This window comes from Acinonyx jubatus, chromosome E3, assembly GCF_027475565.1.
Source record: "Acinonyx jubatus isolate Ajub_Pintada_27869175 chromosome E3, VMU_Ajub_asm_v1.0, whole genome shotgun sequence".
In the NCBI taxonomy this organism is placed as follows: Eukaryota; Metazoa; Chordata; class Mammalia; order Carnivora; family Felidae; genus Acinonyx; species Acinonyx jubatus.
Window position 1 is genome coordinate 32,968,132 of NC_069398.1, and position 20,143 is coordinate 32,988,274.

Below are 20,143 nucleotides of genomic sequence, written 5' to 3' on the forward strand. Positions count from 1 at the left end.
TACCTAACCTCAGAGGCAGCTACGATGACGACTCCCATTTCACAAAGCCTGGAAGCAGAGGTTCAAGGCTAAGTAGGTGCTTACCGTGTGTGCCTTGCTCACACGTGCACGTAGCTAAGGACAGGGACCTGACATGCACACCCTAGAAAACACCGGCTTCCGTCCCATACCTAACCTCAGAGGCAGCTACGATGACGACTCCCATTTCACAAGCCTGGAAGCAGAGGTTCAAGGCTAAGTAGGTGGCTACTGTGTGTGCCTTGCTTTAGTCTATGGTAAGAGGTCACGGCCACACCGAATCCCCAGAGGGTTTAGATAAGTTTAGATAAGACGCCAGACAGGAATATCACAAAACGGGCCAGTGCAGTCGGTCTGGCAGAAAACACAAGCTCCCTGGTTTAGGGGAGTGGCATGCAGTCCCATTACAACTTACGCGAGGACGGTCACCTGAACGCGTACCTTGTAGCCCAGGATGAGCCCGTTCTGGTCCTGTTCTGGTACCGAAGCCCATGTCAGTAAAATCTGGGTCGAGCTCACAGCCTCGGCGGACACATTTTCAGGCGCGGCTGAAGGAACTGCCGGGGATGAGTTAAATAGGTTGGTACCGAAAATCTAAAGGCTTCTATAAATATAGGCCCAACTTTTACCCAAACAATCAAGTTGTCCTTGAAAGAGCAACAAATTCTGAGCCTTTTGGAGTGATCAGATTAAGCCTGCAGAGATATAACAGAAATGTAAATCTCTTTAATATTAGCAACAAATTCCACAGATCCGGGGTATTTAGATGCTCAATTTTACCCGAATCCGCCCAGCAAGACAATATGCTTGGGCTGTTTTCATATTAACTTGTGGGAGCTACAGGCTTTTCTCTCCAGGGGGAAATCCTCACTTCCAGACCCCGGTTCAGTGATACCTCTAAATGTGGTATCTTGTGAGGGCGGCAGGGGTGCTGGAGAGAGCAGGTGACATTACCATGCACATGACAGGGAGGGGAGGGAAGATCGCCCATGTGCTCAGTGCACATCCTGTGCTACGGGGTCTTTGGATCCACACTCACATCTAGGAGCCGCACGAACCCAGTGAGGCAGGGGTGAGCAGCCCCGTGCTGCAGGTGGGCAAACCAGGGCTGGAGAGCACGCCATCCAGTCCAGTTAGGTGAGTGCTTTTTATACAAAGGGATGGGCCTCCATAGGCAAGCTGTGCAAATCTTACCCGTGCACCTGCAGGATAAAGTTTGACTCTCTCCTGTTTACGTATGTCACCGAACTAATTCTATTTATTTATTAATATTTTAGAGAGAGAGGGAGAGCGTGCTTGTGCGAGCAGGCAGGGGTGGGGAGGGAGACAGACAGACAGAAAGTGAGAGAGAGAAAGAATCCCAAGCAGTCTCACATACAGCCCAACACGGAGCTCGATCCCATGACTGTGGGAACGTGACCCAAGCAGAAATCGAGAGTTGGACGCTTCACCGACCGAACCACCCAGGCCCCCATCACTGGGAGCCCCATCACTGAACTAATTTTGTCCTATATGTTTCCAGTGGTTCAGAAAGAATGTGTATTGAGACAACCATCAAACTTTAAAAGGCGAGTCTTTATTTTCTAGATAATCTCTCGGCTTTGATAATTTTCTCGTGAACCCATTTAAACTGTATTCAGCTGGAAAAGGCAGGTCTAGCGTCCCCCAGCAAGGTCATGGCAGCATTCAGGATCAGTGTCACTGGATCCACATCCCACCAGGATCCAATCCGCCGTTTAGTCACAAAGTATCTGAGTATCTTAAAGTTGGTAAAAATAAACCAGTAACTAATTTTACCCTTCCTCTATTTTGAGGCAGCTTCAACTCCCTTTCCAATCTGCCATCTTGAGTTTGGGGACAGTCCTAGAAATTCTTTTTCATTAAAAACAATCCCGACTACAATGCTTCTTTTCTCCTTCATTTGCTCCCTCTCCTCCACAGGATTTCTCACTGCTCAGTCTTGATTTTTAGGGCCTCATTTATCCTTATAATATATCATAATAAATCATAAGATGTCATGAAACCAGTCAGATCGTACTTCAAAATCGGAAACGTCATTTAAATGTGGTTCAAAATGTTCCGCTCCGTGCTTCCCACACCGGCTCTCAGTATGCCTGTGGCCACACCGTATGTAAGTGCCCACGTGTGGCCACCCTCACGAGGCACGGTCTGAAGTTTATTCTCCCCCTCAGCTCCCTCTGCTCCCTCCCTGCCCATCAGGTGCACTCCACCACTGGGCTTTGGGACCCATACCCGCTCCTACGCACCCTCGAGGGCTAAGCGGTGCCTGGCGGGGTCTGTTCTTGGAAGGGGTGGATTTCTCTGTTGGGAGGGCACGTGTTCAAATTCAGCAGGACCAGGGAAGGCAAGACATCAAAATGCTGCAACAGGAACTGGGGGGCAGGGGGCTGCCTGTCAGAGGTGAGGGGCTGCCTCCGGCAGGAGGTTCTGGAAGTACCATTCAGAGGTGGAGGTGCCAAGCTCCAAAGATCCAGCAACACTGGAAGAGAATGTGCAGGTTGGGAGGGCCAATATGCAAGCACTGGTACTCTCGCGGGGAGGGATCGGCCTAAGAGGGGCTCTGAGGACCCCACTCTTCCACCATGAAGAGTGTCTGAGGTCTGGGGGTGCCTGGGTGGCTTAGTCAGTTAAGCATCCGACTGTGGCTCAGGTCACGATACCATGACTCATGGGTTCGAGCCCCGTGTCAGGCTCTGTGCTGATAGCTCAGAACCCGGAACCTGCTTCGGATTCTCTGCCTCCCTCCCTCCCTCTCTCTCTCTGCCCCTCCCCTGCTCACTCTCTCTCTCCCTCAAAAAAATAAAATAAACGTTAAAAAATTTTAAAAAGTGTCTGAAATCTGAATCATCACATCTTGAAATGAAGATCAAAAACCCTATTATTCAATTTGTGATGAAGGCACCTTCTGAACCCAAACTCTTCTAACTGAACAAACATCCCATTAAAAACTAAAAAATAATTTTCTGTAAGCCAGAACCCTCAAAAGAAGAATGTGGTAGCATAAAGCAACGCTTAGGTTGCAAGAACAATTCTTACTCTAGATCGAAAACTTTCTCAACAAGTGAACCATAAAGGTGGCAATACCGAAACGGATCCGGTTGGTGCAGGGGGCTGCTTGTGCTTCTCCGTGATACGTACACACATGTGTTGTTGTTTTTTGCCAACCAAGACAAAACACAAATCTGTTATGCCTTTTTTTTTTTTTTTGATACAAAATCTGTAGCCCGGTATCACCTGAAACATGGAAATCCCTACAAAAATAAACAAAATCGCTCAAGAAAGTCTACTCAGAGTTACTGGGTAGGAGGTGACACAGATGGTCTGAAGAGGACAGAGCGAGAGGAAAACATCTGGAGTGAGTTTATGCAGATGCTGACAGCCTCAGCATTCTCCTCACTATCGTGAAGGTAGCTTTGCAGCAGCTGAACAGAATTTTACAAAAATATAGTCTCACTTCAGCAATTTTGATGTTGGTTCACTTCGTTTTTTTGAGAGTGTTCTTTGGAAATGTAACAAAACGATATTATTTTCCATTTTTATTACATTTCATTCATCTTCACGTATCATTTGTACTTTTCTGAACAGAATGCTTGAAAAGTAATTTAGCTGAGTGTAAAACTTGAGGTTAAGTTACTTTCTCTTAGCTCCTTCAGGATTGTTATGATTCCATGATTCCACCGCCTTCTGTCCTCCACTGTCCTTGAGAAGTCGGCTTCAAATCGTCTTGCCTTCTGCAGGTAAGATGCCTTCACTCCAAACATTTTTAAGACTTTCCCTTTGGCTTTCAGGCTTTACACTTGCAGCATAATGCATTTTGGTGTGGACATATTTTATTCTGCTCAGGATGCGTATTTCTTCAGTCTGATAAAATATCAATTCTGAACCTTCTCAGCCGTTATCTCCACATATTTCCTCACTCTCTTCTCCTCCCTCCTTCCACTCTGAGTCTTATTAGATATATGTCAGACACTGTCATTTTATTCTTTATGCCTTTTAACCTATCATGTTTTCAACCTCTGTGTCTCTGTGCTGAATTTTATTTACTCTTTAGAGTTACAGTTATAGATTACTCATATCTAGCTTTCAGTTTGAGAATTCTCTCTTTAGCAGTGTCTAAACTGCTTTTCACCTCAATTGTAGTGTTTCATTTTCAGTGGCTGTGTCCTTTTTTTTTTCTTAAAAAGTGCTTTCAAAATGGCATTTTATCTTTAAAGTTTCAATGCTTTCTTTTCACAGTTTAAGACTTTACTATTTATTCCACCTTTATTGAGATATAACTGATATACAACATTGCATAAGACTAATGGGTGAAACATGTCAATTTGTGATATTTATTGCAGAGAGATTACCACCATAACATTAGCTAACACCTCCTTCGGTCAAATAACTATTGTTCCTTTTTGGTGGTGAGAACATTTAAGATATATTCTCTTAGCAACTTTGTTTTTTGTTTTACAAAAATTTTTTAATGTTGGTTTATTTTTGAGAGAGAGAGAGAGTGCAAGTGGGGGAGGGACAAGAGAGGGGGACAGAGGATCTGAAACAGGCTCTGCACGGGCAGCAACAAGCACCCAATGTGGAGCTCGAACCCACAAGCTAGGCATGACCTGAGCCAAAGTTGGATGCTCAACCAACTGAGCCACCTCTTAGCAACTTTAAAGTAGTATTATTAACTATAATCACTATGCTGTACATAAGATTGCTTAGAATTTATTCATCTTGCAACTGTAAGCCTTCAATAATTTTAAACGTACTTATTATATATTCTCTTTCATACTAGTATGTACTTTAAAGTAATCAGGTCCTGTTTCCTTCCTTCCTTCCTTCCTCCCTCCTTCCTGCCTTCCCTTCCTCCCTTCCTTCCTCCCTCCTTACTTTCCTCCCTCCATCTCTCCCTCCTCCCTTCCTTCCTTCCCTCCCTTCCTTCCTCTCCTCCCTCCTTTCCTTCCTTCCTTCCTTCCCTCCCTCCCTCCCTCCCTCCCTTCCTTCCTCCCTCCCTCCTTCCCTTCCTTCCTCCCTCCTTCCTTTCATCCCTCTTCCCTCCCTTGCTTCCTTCCCTCCCTCCTTCCCTTCCTTCCCTCCCTTCCTTCCTCCTCTCCTTCCCTTCCTTCCCTACCTTCCTTCCTCTCTTCTTCCTTTCCTCCCTCCTCCCTCCCTTCCTTCCCTCCCTCCCTTCCTCCCTCCCTCCTTCCTTTCCTCCCTTCCTTCCCTTCCTTCCTTTCCTTCCTTCCTTCCTTCCTTCCTTCCTTCCTTCCTTCCTTCCTTCCTTCCTCCCTCCCTCCCTCCCTCCCTCCCTCCCTCCCTCCCTTACTTAAAAGGATCTCATTATTACACATGACAGAGTATTCCCTTGTGTGTTTGGCAAAAATTGTGAATTCATCTTTTTCATCTTTTAAAAGTTGTTTTTTATCGGGGACAATTTGGCTGTGACAGTATCTCTCCATAGACATTTCCTTCTTTGGTTGCCCAGAAAGTCTGGCCCAGGACCACGTTTCTTTCTTTCTTTTTCTTTTTTCACTTTTTGTCTTAAAAAAAATTTTGTTCTGTTTTTGAGGCCAGTGAAATCGCTTATTGGGTTATAGCACGTAACGTTTCAGGAGGAGTGGATCACTGTCTCCCCCGGGGTAAGAAGCTGGTCAGTGAGGATGTTCCTCAGGGCCTTCCAATGACATACCAAGTGTACCGTCTCTGAACCATGCTTATTTTAATAACAGCACTTGTTATTGTCCATCTTGATTTTAGATTTTATTTTAGCCACCTCAGGGGTGCGAACTAGCCACTCACTGTGGTTTTCATCTTCACTTCCCTGGCCGTGAATAACACTGAACATCCTTTCGCGTGCTTAACTGACCATTTGTATGTCTTCTTTGGAACAATGGATATTCAGATCCTTTGTACAGTTATTAATTGGGGCATCTTTTCATTTGGAGTTGTAACAGTTTTTATATGTACATCACGGACATAACTCTCTTATCAAATGTATGATCTGCAAATATCTTCTACGATTGGGGGACTGTGTTCTTTTTTTAACTCTCTTCATGGTAGTCTTTGAAGCACAAAGCTTTTAATGTTAATGAAGTCAAATTTTTCTTTTTTTGCTTGTGATTTTGGTGTCTGGAACCAAGTTTTACATTAATTTCTTTTCTACAAGTCTCTGGGACAGTGTAAAGGTGGAGCCCCAACCTGAGTCGGGCATGGGACCTAGAGTTACTTCGCTTCTTCCCATTCAGCGTCCAGGTAGACAGGTAGATGTGGACAAACTTCCTCGGGCAGAGCTTTTCAGTCTCTTCTTTCAAAGATGGTACAGTGTTCAGGAGCCTTGTCTGTAGGCACGTGTGTCGATTCCAACCCCCCACCTTGCAGAGACTCACGGTTGAACCTCCTTTTCCTGGATGGGCACCATGTCCTGAGTCCTGCAGCTCCCAGGATGGATGTCCCCTCCCCGTGCCAGCCCCCTGGGCCAGCCACCGCACCAGCTCACCACCCAATGCTTCCGTCCCTTCGTGTCTCTGACACATGGGGATTTCCCCTGTTTTTCTTATGAGGACAACCAATAAATTCAAAATCCCCCCTAGTTATATTTTGTCCACAATTTTCTAGTTAGTCACGGTGACGTGTTTTTTTTTTCCCCCTAATATTTTCTTGGTCTGCCTGTTACTGGCGTTAGAACAGTCCCTTAGAATGTTTCAAGTTCTCTTCTTTGTCACAAAGACTCAGACACTGAATAGAGTTTTTTAAAAATCCATGTGATCAGACAGCCACAAGCTGAGCATACAGTCTCAATCTTTTATTGCTAACGTAGTGAAACCTACAGCCGAAAAGAAAGCCAGGAAGGCATCTGAGGCAGCCCCGGCTGTTCTGGCAAACCCCTCTTTAAATGTCGGTCCTCTTGGAAGAAGAACGATACCTTTCCACCCGTTCAGGAGAGAACCTAGCTGTTTCAGACCAGGTGGAAGGAGCTGGTCTGTATCACCATACCCTTTCAATCGCACAGCAGCCCTTTTTGGGGACTCCATAATCTCAAACTGGGCCAGCGAGGGTCCCCAAAACCACAGGTCAGCCCACAAAGCCCAGAAGGTTCAGGGAACACCCTGGTCCTTACCAGACCGCAGTCCGCATTTTTGCCTGTTGACCCGACACGTCCCCCTCCTCCCTGGCAACCGGCGGCAACCCCGAGCCAGGTGGCTCTGCGCAGAGAAGTGTGTACCGTCTCTGGAAAGATTCTAAGGGTCAGGCATGCCCGCTCTTTGCTCTTCTCCCTCTGGTAGCTGGGCACAGACGACAACTAGTCTTACGGCACGGCAGAGCCTGGGTCCTTGAATCGCCTCGAAGAGAGCCACCCCCTGAACAGGAACAGTCCTACTTGGTGGCAACTGAAAAGTGGACTCCTATTGTGTTAAAGCCACTGAACCTTCGAGGGGCTCTTTGTCAGTGCAGGTGAGACAATCTTAACACGCCCACAAACTACTTTGTCAAGAGGAGGTCCTGAGGGCCTCGTGCTATAAAGATCTCCCTTAGGAACTCTGTACACTCTTGCTTCTTATCACTGATGGTGAGAACCGTGCCTCACTTCGCAAATAATACCGTGAATCCAGCCCCCCGTAAAATCCGTCACTAATTTCAGATTAGTGGCATTCACTCTAATGACGTTCTACTTAAGTCACGGTCACAGTTGACCTGATTACTGGGTTAGGAGAGTGTGGACGTAGACACAGGTGGGGAGAGAGCCAATGAGACGCGATGACGGGGGACACGGGTGGGGGCTGAGCCCCGGGGCGGGAAGAGCCCCCCCACCTCACCTGACTCGCGCGTGCGGCCCCGCACCGCCTCGCTCCAGGGCCCGGCGCCGATGGCGTTGAACGCCTGCATCTGGAGCTCGTACTCCGTCCACTCCTCCAGCCCCTCGATGGTGAACTCCCTCTCCAGCCGGTCGTTGATGACCTGTGCCAGTGCCTGGGGCCGGAGGTCGGGGCGCCAGTACTTAATCCTGTAGCCCACCGACTCGGGGTTCCCGTTGTACTGGGAATCGGGCAGGGGCTGGAAACAAACGACACCCGGGGTGAGCCGGCATCTCCGAACTGCCACCTGTCAAGGCCGCCAAGCCTGGGCCTGTCTTATGAGGCCAATTCCTTGGAAAATATTTCCCGCGGGGAACATGCTTGGAACCTTTACCGCGTTTTGTCCCCCCAGAACTTTTCTTCCATTAATTAAATGAAACCCTATCAGTAACTTTGGCTGGACGTAATTTCTTTTAATACATCTTGGCTTAATTTTGTGGGGGAAACGTTCTGAATAAATATCAGGCTGGCTCTCTTACAAACATTGAGTATTGGCTTCATGTTGACCCAGCTTAAGGACTTACAGGTCCAGCTTATGGCACCACTGGTTTCCCTCCCCCAGAGAATATTCCTCAGTTCCAAGAAGCCCAGTGAGTGATGCTGCTAATTAATTAACAGGGTCTCCGGGGCTGGTCTGTGACCCAAGCCCAACAGGAAAACGCAATACTTTTTGGTTTCACCAAGAGGTTAGCTGTGACTAAGACAAAGCCGTGGCCAACACATCACTAAGCTCCGGTTTCACGCTAGGTCCTGGACACTGGAGATGACCGTCCCTGCAGCCAACTTCTGGCCCCCCAACTCACCACCCAGCGGAGCCGCAGGCTGGTCTCACTAGCAGTCCGCACGGTGATGCTGGTCGGAGCCACGTCCGGGGGCGCCTGCAGGGTCTGGATGACCCGGGAGGACTGGCTGAAGGGGCTGGCACCGACGATGTTCACCTGCCTCATTCGAAATCTAGAGGCAAATGGCAAAAGGCAATATGGAAAGATGGACAGAACAAAAAAACCCACAACGTTCTCGGAAGGTGCAGGCGTGTGTCCCTCTGTGTCAACAAGGCTGCCGCTCAAGGGCACCTTCTTTCCACCTGGTTTCATTAAAAATGCACATTGCGTATCTGGCCCTTTTCCCCAAAAACCTCCAAAGAATGGGAAATTCATTGAAACTCAGAGATGCCACATTCCCGAGTGCAGCGTAATGGAATGGGTTTCATGGCCAGAAATCTGTGTCGTCAGATGCCACTGGCTGATTCGAGTTTGGGGTAAGGACAGGGGGTTGGGGTTCAAAGAAGCAGTTGACAGAACTGGAGTGTCAGGATGTCACGACCAAATGGTGGCCTCGAGAGTCTGGTGTCTTTTCACCAGATCGGATGCCCACACCCCCATTCTCTGTCGGCTCAGGAGAGGTGCACTGGCCCCAGAATCCACACCCCAGGACCCGAACCCCATTGGCAATTGGGACCCGAGGCAAATCAGACTCGTCTCCATTTCCTTGCCTATGAAAGGAGGGTGGGGGCGGATGTGCTTTAAAGCTTGGTTGGGCTAATGTTTTCAGCTCTCTGTGATTTGTATGTAGATTACTTGGAGTGAACTTTTGTCCAATAAATGTACCCTGAGCAAACACGCATCTATTACAGAGTCTGGAATAGGACACGGACAGGGGTCTCTAATCACAGTTTCTGGCCTTCGAAGCAATTGTACAACTGACATCAATTTCACATGGAAAGCCTGGAGGCCCTGCAGCTCACGTGCGGAGAAAAATATTTCTCGAAAAGCGAGTGCGTGGTGCCTTGATTCATCTGCTCTAATCTGAGGGAGGCTGTTAAAACGAACAGAAGCTTGAACAGCATCTCTCATTAGGCATTTAGGAAGAAAAAAAAACGTAATGTCGGTATTATACTCAAAAAAAATGTTCTTTACAAAGATGTAATTTCACCTTTTACTCTCTGAATTAGTCATTCTTAGTCTTTTACTCCCCGATCTTATGAAAAGTATCCGTCCTGGCAGAACAGTGACATTATCAAACTCAACATCTGGCGATAACTGGAAATTTCATCTTGGTCAATGATCTTACGGGAAGTTATAACATCTCTAACGGCTTGTGATCACGCTACCTTTTGTTAAGGCCAAGGATTTACTGCCTGGATAGGTTTCAGGATCAAGAAGCAAAAGGTTAAATGGTATGTTAAGTGCTTGATTAGTGAGGCCCGCAGCTCCTGGGCGTTGCAACGGGAAGCAGAGGATGTTCAGTGGAAGGTGCTTTGTTTATACGCAGACTGTTGACAGGCGCAAGGGGTCACTGGGCTTTGTGAAGACCCACGTCTGGGCTGCCTGGGGCTTTTGGTATTAAGCCTAACATAAGAGTGAGCCATCGCAGCTGGTGTTGAAGGAAGGAGAGCTGCTAATCTGGCCTCGGGATATACCCTCTCTTGGAATCTTCCTGAGGATTCATGTAACGTGAATTCAGGTAACATGGACTGTTACCGCTGCTGAGAAATGCCTCGGTCACATACACAGAGCTGGGTTTTGGTCTTGTGGGCTGAAGCCACCCGCTGGCCTTGCCAGCCCTCCTCCTGTGGCGGTCTAGCACCCGAGGTTCTCACCTGTAATGAGTGTAGGGTGTGAGGTTTGGGATCTCCAGTGTCTGGGCGTCAGGCTCATTCTCCTCCTCGTAGAGGCTGACCCACTCCTCCTCCTCTCCGATGGCTCCAACCTGTGGGAGAGAAGATCGTGAGAGGGGACGGAGGAGCCACAAAGCAGATGCTGCCATTTACACCGTGTGCAACTGCCTGGTGCGAGTCACGCTGGGCAGACCCACCCCGTGTCCCGCACACGGGCAGGTTAGTTGAATCTTGCACACACCTTCGGTCTAAGCCTTGGAGATAAGGCTCCTGCTAAGTCCAAGGTCCTGCCAGGGTCAGGACCCAGAGGGCGGGGCCTGAGGGTGAAGTCTCTGGGGACAAACGTCACGAACGTCACACCATCCCGTCCTCCCTCCTGCTTAACAGGTGAGGATGCAGAGACAGGCCCAGAGAGAAGACCAGGCCAGGATCCCACGTGACCCCACGTGGCCGCGTGTCCTCACTTAGGGTCCAGAGCCATTTCCAACACACGATGACTGGGGGGGGGGGGGGGGGACACGGAGTCTCCGCCCACTTCTGTCCCAAACACACACTCTTCAAAGAACTGGCGCTTCTTCAAAGAACCTTTCGCGGAGAAGGACTGGCCGCTGCCCGGGAGCCAGACCAGCAGGCCAAGTCAAGAGACACCATGACCTCACACCAGCCAGGAGAGCCCTGACTGCACATCCCTGTGTCAGGCACACTCGGCCTTGTGCAGGCTGTGTGGCTCTGGGGGACCCAGCGGACACACGTGGAGGGAAGGCTGGAGCACAGAGGGAGTTTCAGGCCAAACGTGCCGTGCCGAGGTGGGTCATTCCAGGGCCCTGAGCTTTTAACACTTCATAAAGGTGTCAAACGACACAAATGAGCAGAAATGTGCTCGTTAAGCTTGCAAGTGGCCAGGGGGCTGGGGGAACGGCACAAGAACCCGGAATCTCAGAAAACCGGAGGGCGGTCCAGGAGGGCGAGGAGGAGCCTGAGCGGACACAGTGCCGACAGGCCCGCTTCCTCCAGAAAGCTAAATGCAGACTCGAAGCTCTAAACACCCCATGTTGAAAGCACGGAAAGAGTCTGGCCGTTCCTCGAGCAGTTAAACAGAGGACGACCATATGGGCCAGCAGTTCTGCTCCCAGGGGGAAGCCCGGAAGCTGGTCCTCTAGCAGGTCCACGGGTGCACGTGTTCACGGCAGCTCTGGCCACAGGGGAAGGCCACACAGGGGCCCACGGGCGGACGCGCGGATCAACAGCTACAGTGCCCCCACACCGTGGACTGTGCAGCTGTAGAAAGGAACCTACAACCTACAAGGTGGGTGAACCTCGAAAACATGATGGTAAGTGAACGAAGCCAGACCCCAAAGGCCACATATTGTACGACTGCATTTCATGCAGTTCCCAGAATAGGTAAATCCAGAGTCGGGAAGCAGATCGGTGGGTGCTAGGGGCTGCAAGGAGGGAAGGGTGAGTGACTGCTTCACGGGTACAGGACCTCCTCTCGCGGTGATGAGAACGTTCCGGGACCGGGTGTTGAGCAACATCGCGAACGCACTAACGGGTGAACTGTGTACTTTGACATGGTTAACTTTATGTTACGTGAATTTCAACTCCGTTTAAAAAATCAAAAACGTTAAAATAAAAGGCGGGATGACTGGTCAAAAACGTGTGGTGGAGAAAGATCCGGAGGTCAGAGTCGATGCACGGCCCGGGAGTCAGAAAAGCAGCAGGGTAGTCGAATGGGCAGTGAAATCAGGAAAAGATGATGGAGTCGGCACAGCTGGGGACAGGTGGGTAGCCTCCAGGACCCTTGAGCCGGTGGAGGCTAGTCTCCCCCAGTCATCAGCACTGGGGCCCCCACCGGAGCCCGCAGAGACACAGAGGTGAAAGAGGGAGAGAGCAGACGTACATCGAGGATGGTGCACAGAACGCCTGTGTTGGAGAAGGGAGGGTCTAGGCTAACCTGGGTTGGAGGAGCTGCAGAAACAGACAGCACTACGTGCCCCCAGGGCCCAGGGCCGCCACCGGCCTCCTCCACTGTGCCCGTGATGTGGAAGGGGCCCAAAGGGGAAGACTGGCCAGTACTGACCATGGCCTGGGTCCGTGCAACGCTGCTGGGCAAACGGAGGCGAGCCCCCGCCGTGTGGTGTCAGGGAGGGCACCATGTCCACTCAGGAGCCCCGCCCGTGGCCCAGCGTCCAGCCCGGGGCAGACCCTGCACGAATCTGGGGGGTGAAGGAGGGGAGCTGGCAGATGAACTACAGGGCGGGAGGAAAACCGCAGCCGTGCCCCAGACTTGGAGGGTCTGCCGCGGTTCTGCCCCACGCAGAGGGGACCACACGGAGCGGCAGGGAGGGGAGGCGGGGGTGGCGGGAGGGCTGGGACCACACTGTCTGCTCAGCACCGTTCTAGACGTTAACACGCCTCAAAGTCAAAACGCTAACAGTTCAGCCGAATTGTACTGAGTGTCAGGGACCCCCCTTGATCTGGGCCTCACGGCAGGGTGTCGTGGTTTCTGAGTCCGAGGTGACAGGTGAGCTCCTCTCCGTGAAAGGGACCCTCGGGAGACTGAACTGACTGCAGTACTTGTACCATTTCTCGTAAGACAAGTTCAGGGGGAAAAACGGAAAGGAGGATGAAAGGAAAAAGGGAAGAGATGACTTCGGTTTCAGGAGAGTCAGTTCAAGACCTTTTATCTCCTGTTTGAGCCCCTACGGAGACGCCTCAGAGGGTGCTGGGGAGCAGGGCGGCCGGCGCTCGGGGCACCGAGTGACCGAGGCAGGTGTGGGCTGTGGGCACCTGCTCACCACCACCAGGAACCGGGGCACGAGTGCTGTCCCAGAGCACTGTCGTCCTGACGTGTCTGCGCGCATGGAGGGGGGACACGCACAGCAAGTGCCATTTGTGGACCAAATCCCCAGGCCCCACCGTGGGGGCCCCTGTGCTTCTGCGAAGGCACTCCTTCCTGCTATCTCCCTGTGTCCCCAGCCCCACCCCTCCAGCCATGGCTGCTTTGTCTGAGCTCCTGGTGTAGAGAAATACCCCGGGTAAGAAACGACAGGGTTGGTGGTGGCAGGCTTTTGGCCTCAAAGTCTGGCGTGTTTGGATTCCATCTGTCTGGTTGCCTCACTGGCCTAAAGCATTCATCTGCCGGCCCGGTGACTGCCCTGACCCCGTGGACGTCACTGGCCTGAATGGGCACCGGGGGCTCGGAGCGTGCCCTTGGCCATGCAGCCACTGTGGTTGCCGGGGCTCAGCACACGGCCTCAGCGGGGTCAGCAGGGGTCGCCTGCCCTGGGTTTCTAGCCTGTTCCGCTCACATGATTGAGAAGACGGGAGAGGAACGGGCAAGGCCTCCTTATACGCTACCGGAGAAACACTGCAAGGCATCCGTGGAGGTTGCCTTGGCTGGCGTGGAGGACATGGAGGAACCGGCTGGCATGGTCCCCCGGGGGCCCTGGCCTGCAGCTGCATTAGCCCCACGGCTGGGAAACGTGAGGGGCCGGCAAGATGACACCCGCTTAGCGTTCCTGGGAAAGAATGCCACTCCACACTGGAGACCCTCTGCAGAGAGAGCTCCCAGGCCCTGCCGCCATGTTCCCAGCCATGCCTAACACGCCTTCTGAGAAGGTCACTGTGGGTCGAGTGCAGGGCTTCTGTTTTGCGGAGGGGAGCCTCCGGCTGTAGGGCTAGGATGAATGGATGGGGACACCCAAGGTCACAGTTCCCTGCCTTCCCATGGAGTGCTCCGTCTCCTTTTTAAACAACCTGGATTTGAACGGGTGCCAAATTAGCGGTGAGCCCAGGTGGGCGCCGCGTGGCTCCGTTTGGCTCTGCCCGCCACTTCTCCCTGCAAAGCCAGTCTGTCATTACCCCGAGGCGTCACTTAGTCGCAAACACCTGCACCTTGCAAAGGCTCTTCCCGCCCTCGAAAGTGTGCCCCCTCCCCACTCCTGTCCTTGCAGCCCATGAGCTCCTCTAGAAGCTGCAGGGCGGCCGGGGCTTTGGGAAGCATCCAGGAACGCCCCTGCCCCCACGCCACTCATTCTGTCCTCTCAGGGCATCTTCTGTGTCCCTGAGATACAGCGTTCCTCCTGCCTGTCATATCCTTTTAAAAACATGACTCTCCTATGAATACACAGTACAGGTCAAAGATTCCTTTTGCTTGTTGGTGAGGGAACCAGCAAGGTGCTGAAACTGGTTCAGAGAATACCAGAGTCAAAGCGCAAGGACTCCACCAACGAGGACACATGTTTTGCCACAAGATGGCAAAATTAGAAGTAAAACCGGTTACAAGAGCACGGCAACCCTAACCTCTGGGTGCGGAACTTTCAATCTTCTGTAAGTTCTAACTTAGAACATCTAACTTCACAGAGCCTCAGCCAAATCATAAATAGTAAGACAAACACAATCACGGTCCTGAGGACAGACGAGCCGTAGGCAAGCTCATGAAACCAGACCCCAGGACAGGGACCAGCACGCTACGGCCCGAGGGCCAAATCCGGCCCACCTCCTCCCGTTTTTGTCAATAAAGTTTTATTGGGACACGGCCACACTCGGTGGTTTGGTTCCTGCCAATGGCTGCTTCTATGCTGCCAGAGCAAAGCTGCTTAGTTACAGCGGAGACTATCTGCCCGAAGGCCTAAAGGATTAACTATCGGGCCCTTCACATGAAAAGTTTGCCAACCCCTGGTCCAGCGCTTCACCAAAAGGACAGGCAGTGCCCCTCTGCCTCCTTACTGAGGTGACTTGCCATGTTTGTCTTCCCTTTTGTCTGCATGAGAGCCCCCAGTCAGGTTCAGGGTCTCACCCCTCACTGCCCCCCCGGGCGTCACCCCCAGGAGCCGTCCCAACCTGTTGGCTTCATATACAAATGTGCAGGATTTCAAAATCAGTACTGAAACGAGGTTGTCTTGCGCTGAGCTCCAAAAGCAAATTATTACCGAAAATGTAATTTTACTTACGGATCTCCGAAGCAGGGGAGGAGGAATGCTTAAGTTTCTATAATAAAGGGTTTACATTTTGATCTGAAGCGACCAGAATTCTTTTTCGCGAGGAAAAGAAGTCTTTTGACACTTGCTGGGCTCCTCCGGCTCTCTAGTGAGATTTCAAAACCATCACGACGGAGTGTTCTAGAAGTAACTAGCTGTTCACTAATGATGTGCTGGATATACAGTGTGGCGGCGCTCTTTAAAGATGAAACAAATCAGAGCTCCACGGGGAAGCTGGGATTTTGACGGTTTTCTTCTTCTTCTTCTCCTTCTTCTTTTAAAGCTAACAAATAGCACTTTACAATACTTAATACAAAAGCAGAAATGCCACACATTTCAAACGCCACTCATCAGGGGGTGGTCGTTAGGATCCATTAAGGAACTGCTGTCCTTCCAAAAGCCACGTTCCTCCTGGAGGGCTCTCACTGGCTCGTCCGCCTCCCTGTCTGGCTGGGGGGCTGGGCTCCTTGGGACACAGGTGCTCATTTAATGCCTGGGGGTCCCAGAGGCCACCGCCCTCGCCAACTCGGGTTTTCCATCAGAACGGGAGCCGTCTGCCCTAGGACAGCCTGCAGCCAGCGGGGCCTCTGAGAAGTCGAGCGGAAGCCAGCCTGCCCGGGCAGGACCCCCAACACCCCGCTGAGGCCCTGAAGGCCAGAGGAATGGCCGCTCCCAGGACGGTCATTAACCTCATCCTCCGAAACATACCGGCAAAGGAGAGGATGCCTAGGAACGGGCGACTGTGCCGGGAGAGGTGGTGGTGGTGGGGGGGGCTTGGTGGCATGAGAACACTCTCCTTTCACCCGCAGCTAAGAGAGGGAAAAGACTCTTCAAGAATTCATTCCAGGGAACTCTGCCAAGCCAAGTGCACCCTGCTGGCTGGAACTCTGGTGTCAGCAGGAAAACTTGCATGTCCAGCAACTTCCACGGCTACCAAGGCCCCTCTTGCTCTGAGCGGCGTCCCCCGCGCCCCAGCCAAATGAAGCGCCCCGGTGAGGACGCGGGACAGACGGGGCATCTCCGCATGGCTCTGCTGGCCAGTCGCGCACGACCAGGAAGGGGCTTAGGCCGTCCGTCCGTCTGGAACCCTGATGAGTCCTTGGGGGGGGCATCGTACCTGCACTTGACGGAGGAGGGTTCAGGCTCTGCAACAGCCCGAGCCGGGATCCCCAGTCCTCGCTCCTGTTCACAGCTGTGCCCGCTGGTTACTTATTTATTCTTTTGTAATTGTTTAACATTCCCTCCATCTGCAGAAGCAGGACTGTGACATGACCGCTGGGTCTCCTACCATGTGCGGCCTCAAGGACAGTGGGTTCTCCTGCCCCCCCTCTGGCTTTCCAGCTTTGTCTTCTCTGGTTCCTCCTTTGCCCCCAGTGACACCCAAATGCAGTGTCCCTGCAGGTGTGTCCCGCCCTCCTTGTTGGCCTCCCTCGGCGTCGGTCTCCTTCCTCCTAGCGTTCGGTGTCCCTGCTCAGGTGGCTCAGACCCCCGTGTGTGGCCTGCCTTTGTACTGACTACCGGGTGGACGTTTCTAAGTTCTGCTCACGTCTGAGCTAGCGCCTCAGACCTGACCCTCCTGCGACAGCGTCTGTTCTGCCCCCACCCCAGCTCCCCGTCCCGCTCCCTCCCACCCTGCCCGGTGCTCGCAGGCAGGCTGCCCTGCAGCCTCTCACGGCTGCTTGACTCCAGGGACGGGACCTGGCGTAGAAACTCCTGACCTGTTGCTCGAACTACTCCGATAGGTAGTGTAGTCAGCGAACTGAACACAGCAGAATGTGCTTGCTCGTAAGAGCCTCCCTGCCTTAAGACCAAAGGTTCGGGGCTGCCGACGGCTGGCCGCAGGGTCTGCGTGCTCAGTGGCCTGGGGAGTCGCATCCCTGACCGGCGGTTGGAAAGCCACCAATCTGGCGGGGCCCTGACCTGCCTCTCGGTGAAAGAGCTGGCTCCTCGTCAGTCACCCTGTGCAGCGCACCTGGGTATGTCCCTCAAGTACAGGCCCCCAAATGCTGCAGCCGTGACGGGGCACTCTGCGCGGGGGAGCTCCAAGGTCATCCCTGCTGCTGCCTGCTCCTGCTCCTTGTCCGTGCCTCGTCCCACCCAGTCCTCCCTGTGTTGCCTCCCGTGGGCCCCCCCAGGGTTCCCCCACTTTATACACAGTCCCCAAATGTGCCCCCACCTGAAAGAGCCTTCTAGGGACGGTTTTCCCATGAAGCCTTCCCCTCCCGTGAAGAGGCTTCTCCCGCAGGCCATCTGTGCACCCAGGACAGTCCCTGCTCTGGAGCCCGTGTTCTGAGCTCGGCTGCCCGGGGTCTGGGGGCTGGTTGTATGCAGCCTGGGGACCGGGCCATCCCCTCACAGTCTCTCCCCAGCCCATGCAGGTGGCCTCCTCTGCAACTGTCCCTTCTCTCCCATCAGATACGACCCCTCTCACGGACAAACGGGACACCCACACCTCCCTGTGCCACTGCCCAAGATCCTGAAATGCCGGCGAGGACTTGGGACCCCACTCTCCGAGTGGCGTGCACGGGGAAGGTCGCGAAAGGCACGGGGGTGTGAGAACCGGCCTGCTACCTGCCGCCTGCTTTGTGATGCGGGGACCTCAGCCTTGCCTGTAAAGTGAGGACGGAAATGACTCTCCCCCCCGAAGTCATCTCCGAGGCACCCTGCTCGGACACCAGGAGGTGCAGTTTCCCATGATGCTTTCACTGCAGAAACTCACCAGGCCGTTCACACGAACCCCCGCACCCCTCCCCCCTCCCACAGCGCCTGGGCACACCCCCGCCCTGCAGCCGCCCCCCGCAGGTGCACCAGCCACGCTTCCAGTTTTTGCATCTGACCCCTGACCTCTGGGGCCCTGCGGACCCTGGAGCGGCTGCCCCAGGAGGCACGCAGCCGAGGCCTAGAGAGAGCAAACAACTCGCCTGTGACACAGCTTTCGGTCCATAGCCCACACTGTATCCCCTCCTCCAGGGGGCTCCCGAGCTCTGGGCCACCGTCCCCCTGCCCTCATCACCCAGGGCCAGGGACCTATGCCCTGGAGCCTCTCACATTACTCAAGCTGGCCAGGCCTCAGCCTGCCCTCCCGCCTCCCCACTCCTTCCCGCACAAACCAGAGTAAGGCTCTCGCCCAAGCGCCACCTCCCCTGGCCTCCTGACCGGCCCTGGGGCTTCCCCCTGTGGCCCCGTGTGGCATCCCGTGCCTCCTCCTCTGGGAACGGTCAATAAAGACTGTTTTTTCAGTGAGTCATCTCCTGACCTGGTGGCCTCGCCATACCTGAATAAAAACTAAGTTTGTATTTTAAAACAAGAGGTGCCATGTAATTTTCCAACTCTGCCTTTTGCGCGGCTGTTGTCTCTGCTCAGAACGCCCTTCTCACCCTGCAGCGCCCAGCGCCAACCTCGCTTCCGTGGAGCCCTCCTCGGCTGTTCAGGCCAGGCCCCCATTTGCTTTCGGGCTCTCTCTTAACAGCAGGTCTCATCTGCGTGAACCAGATTATATGCCCGCCGTCCCGCCCATGCCCCCACCCCCACCCCCACCCTGGGCTGTGAGGTTCTGGAAGTCTTTGTAACTTGGAGTTGGGCACCAGACCAGAAACCTGTAAAACAGGAGGTGCTTCATAAATGTCTGCTGGATGAACGGGTGACTGAATGACACAAATATAAAACCTGGTGCCTGAAAAAATGGAACATGGGTGAACCTAAAAATCCAACAGGAGAACTAGGACGAAAGGTTTAGAGCGGTCCTCAAGATGAATAGAAAAATATTACCCTCGTAAAACTTAATTTGGTTTCACTGTTGTGATTTCTATACGTGTTGACCTCTCTTTCAGGAAAATGACATGATAAAACATTTCCCTAGGTCCCTACCTGCACCGTCACTGATGCCATGATATGTGCTGCTCTGTGGTATTTTTAAAAGTCCCGTAATAGGACCTAAAAGGATCCGATAGACTAATGAACAAGAAGGCTGGTTCAAGCCGTTCATCTTGTATGGATTTCCCAGGCTGGTCAAGAAATAAGGGAGAAAAGTCATTGTCAGGGTGTCATCAGGCACAACCAAGCAAACAATAAACACTTTGAAATATCCGCGAGTGACGTCGCAGTCACCTAGCACGGCTGTGCCTCAATGCTGAGCCAGACACGTTGTCCCGGAACAAAGAGGAGCCCATCTTGGCACATTACGCAGGTGACCACGTCATTGTTGAAGGAGCCATTAGAACTGGTGACAGCCCTCCTTTGCATACTCTACAGACAATTTAGAACTAATGTCACTCTTTTTCTTCCTATTATGAGAAAGAAATTCAACTAGTCAGAGTTTATTACAGCTGAGCTGCTGACAGATACGCCTGAGAAGGGCCGCAAACGGCTCTAACCTCCATCCCTAATGAGGGAAGGGGGAGATATAATTAGTGATTACAAGTCCCCACCTACAGATCTCCGAGTGATGAGGCAAAAAACGTCTGGCCTGTGACCCTGCTGCAGACGGGACACGCTGGAAGAGGTGACAGGAGCCAGGTGGATGGTTAGGTAAGGACAGGAAACGCCGCGAGAACATGGAGGCTCTGCCCACGAGTAGGCGCTTGTGCGGTGACCTGCCCCCGCAGGCTTTCTGGGCACCCTACTCCCACGCAGCCAGCCTGCCTGGGTCCCAGGTGAGCGGCCACAAC

At 52.5% G+C, this 20,143-nt stretch overlaps 1 protein-coding gene and 1 long non-coding RNA gene across 3 annotated transcripts in view; one reads left to right on the top strand and one right to left on the bottom strand.

Annotated features, from left to right (window-relative positions):
- SDK1 (sidekick cell adhesion molecule 1) overlaps window positions 1-20,143 on the bottom strand; it is a 553,308-nt gene that overhangs the window by 102,888 nt on the left and 430,277 nt on the right. For both annotated transcript variants that reach the window (XM_053213474.1, XM_053213475.1), the window contains 4 exons: window positions 10,477-10,586; window positions 8,681-8,831; window positions 7,839-8,076; window positions 460-575 (listed from right to left, as the gene is read on the bottom strand). In XM_053213474.1, the coding sequence (XP_053069449.1) occupies window positions 460-575; window positions 7,839-8,076; window positions 8,681-8,831; window positions 10,477-10,586 (615 nt within the window). The remainder of the gene's footprint in view (window positions 1-459; window positions 576-7,838; window positions 8,077-8,680; window positions 8,832-10,476; window positions 10,587-20,143) is intronic.
- On the top strand, window positions 6,580-8,765 carry LOC128313672 (uncharacterized). The gene is made up of 3 exons (XR_008294680.1): window positions 6,580-7,094; window positions 7,308-7,476; window positions 8,625-8,765. It is a non-coding gene; the product is annotated as an uncharacterized LOC128313672 (long non-coding RNA).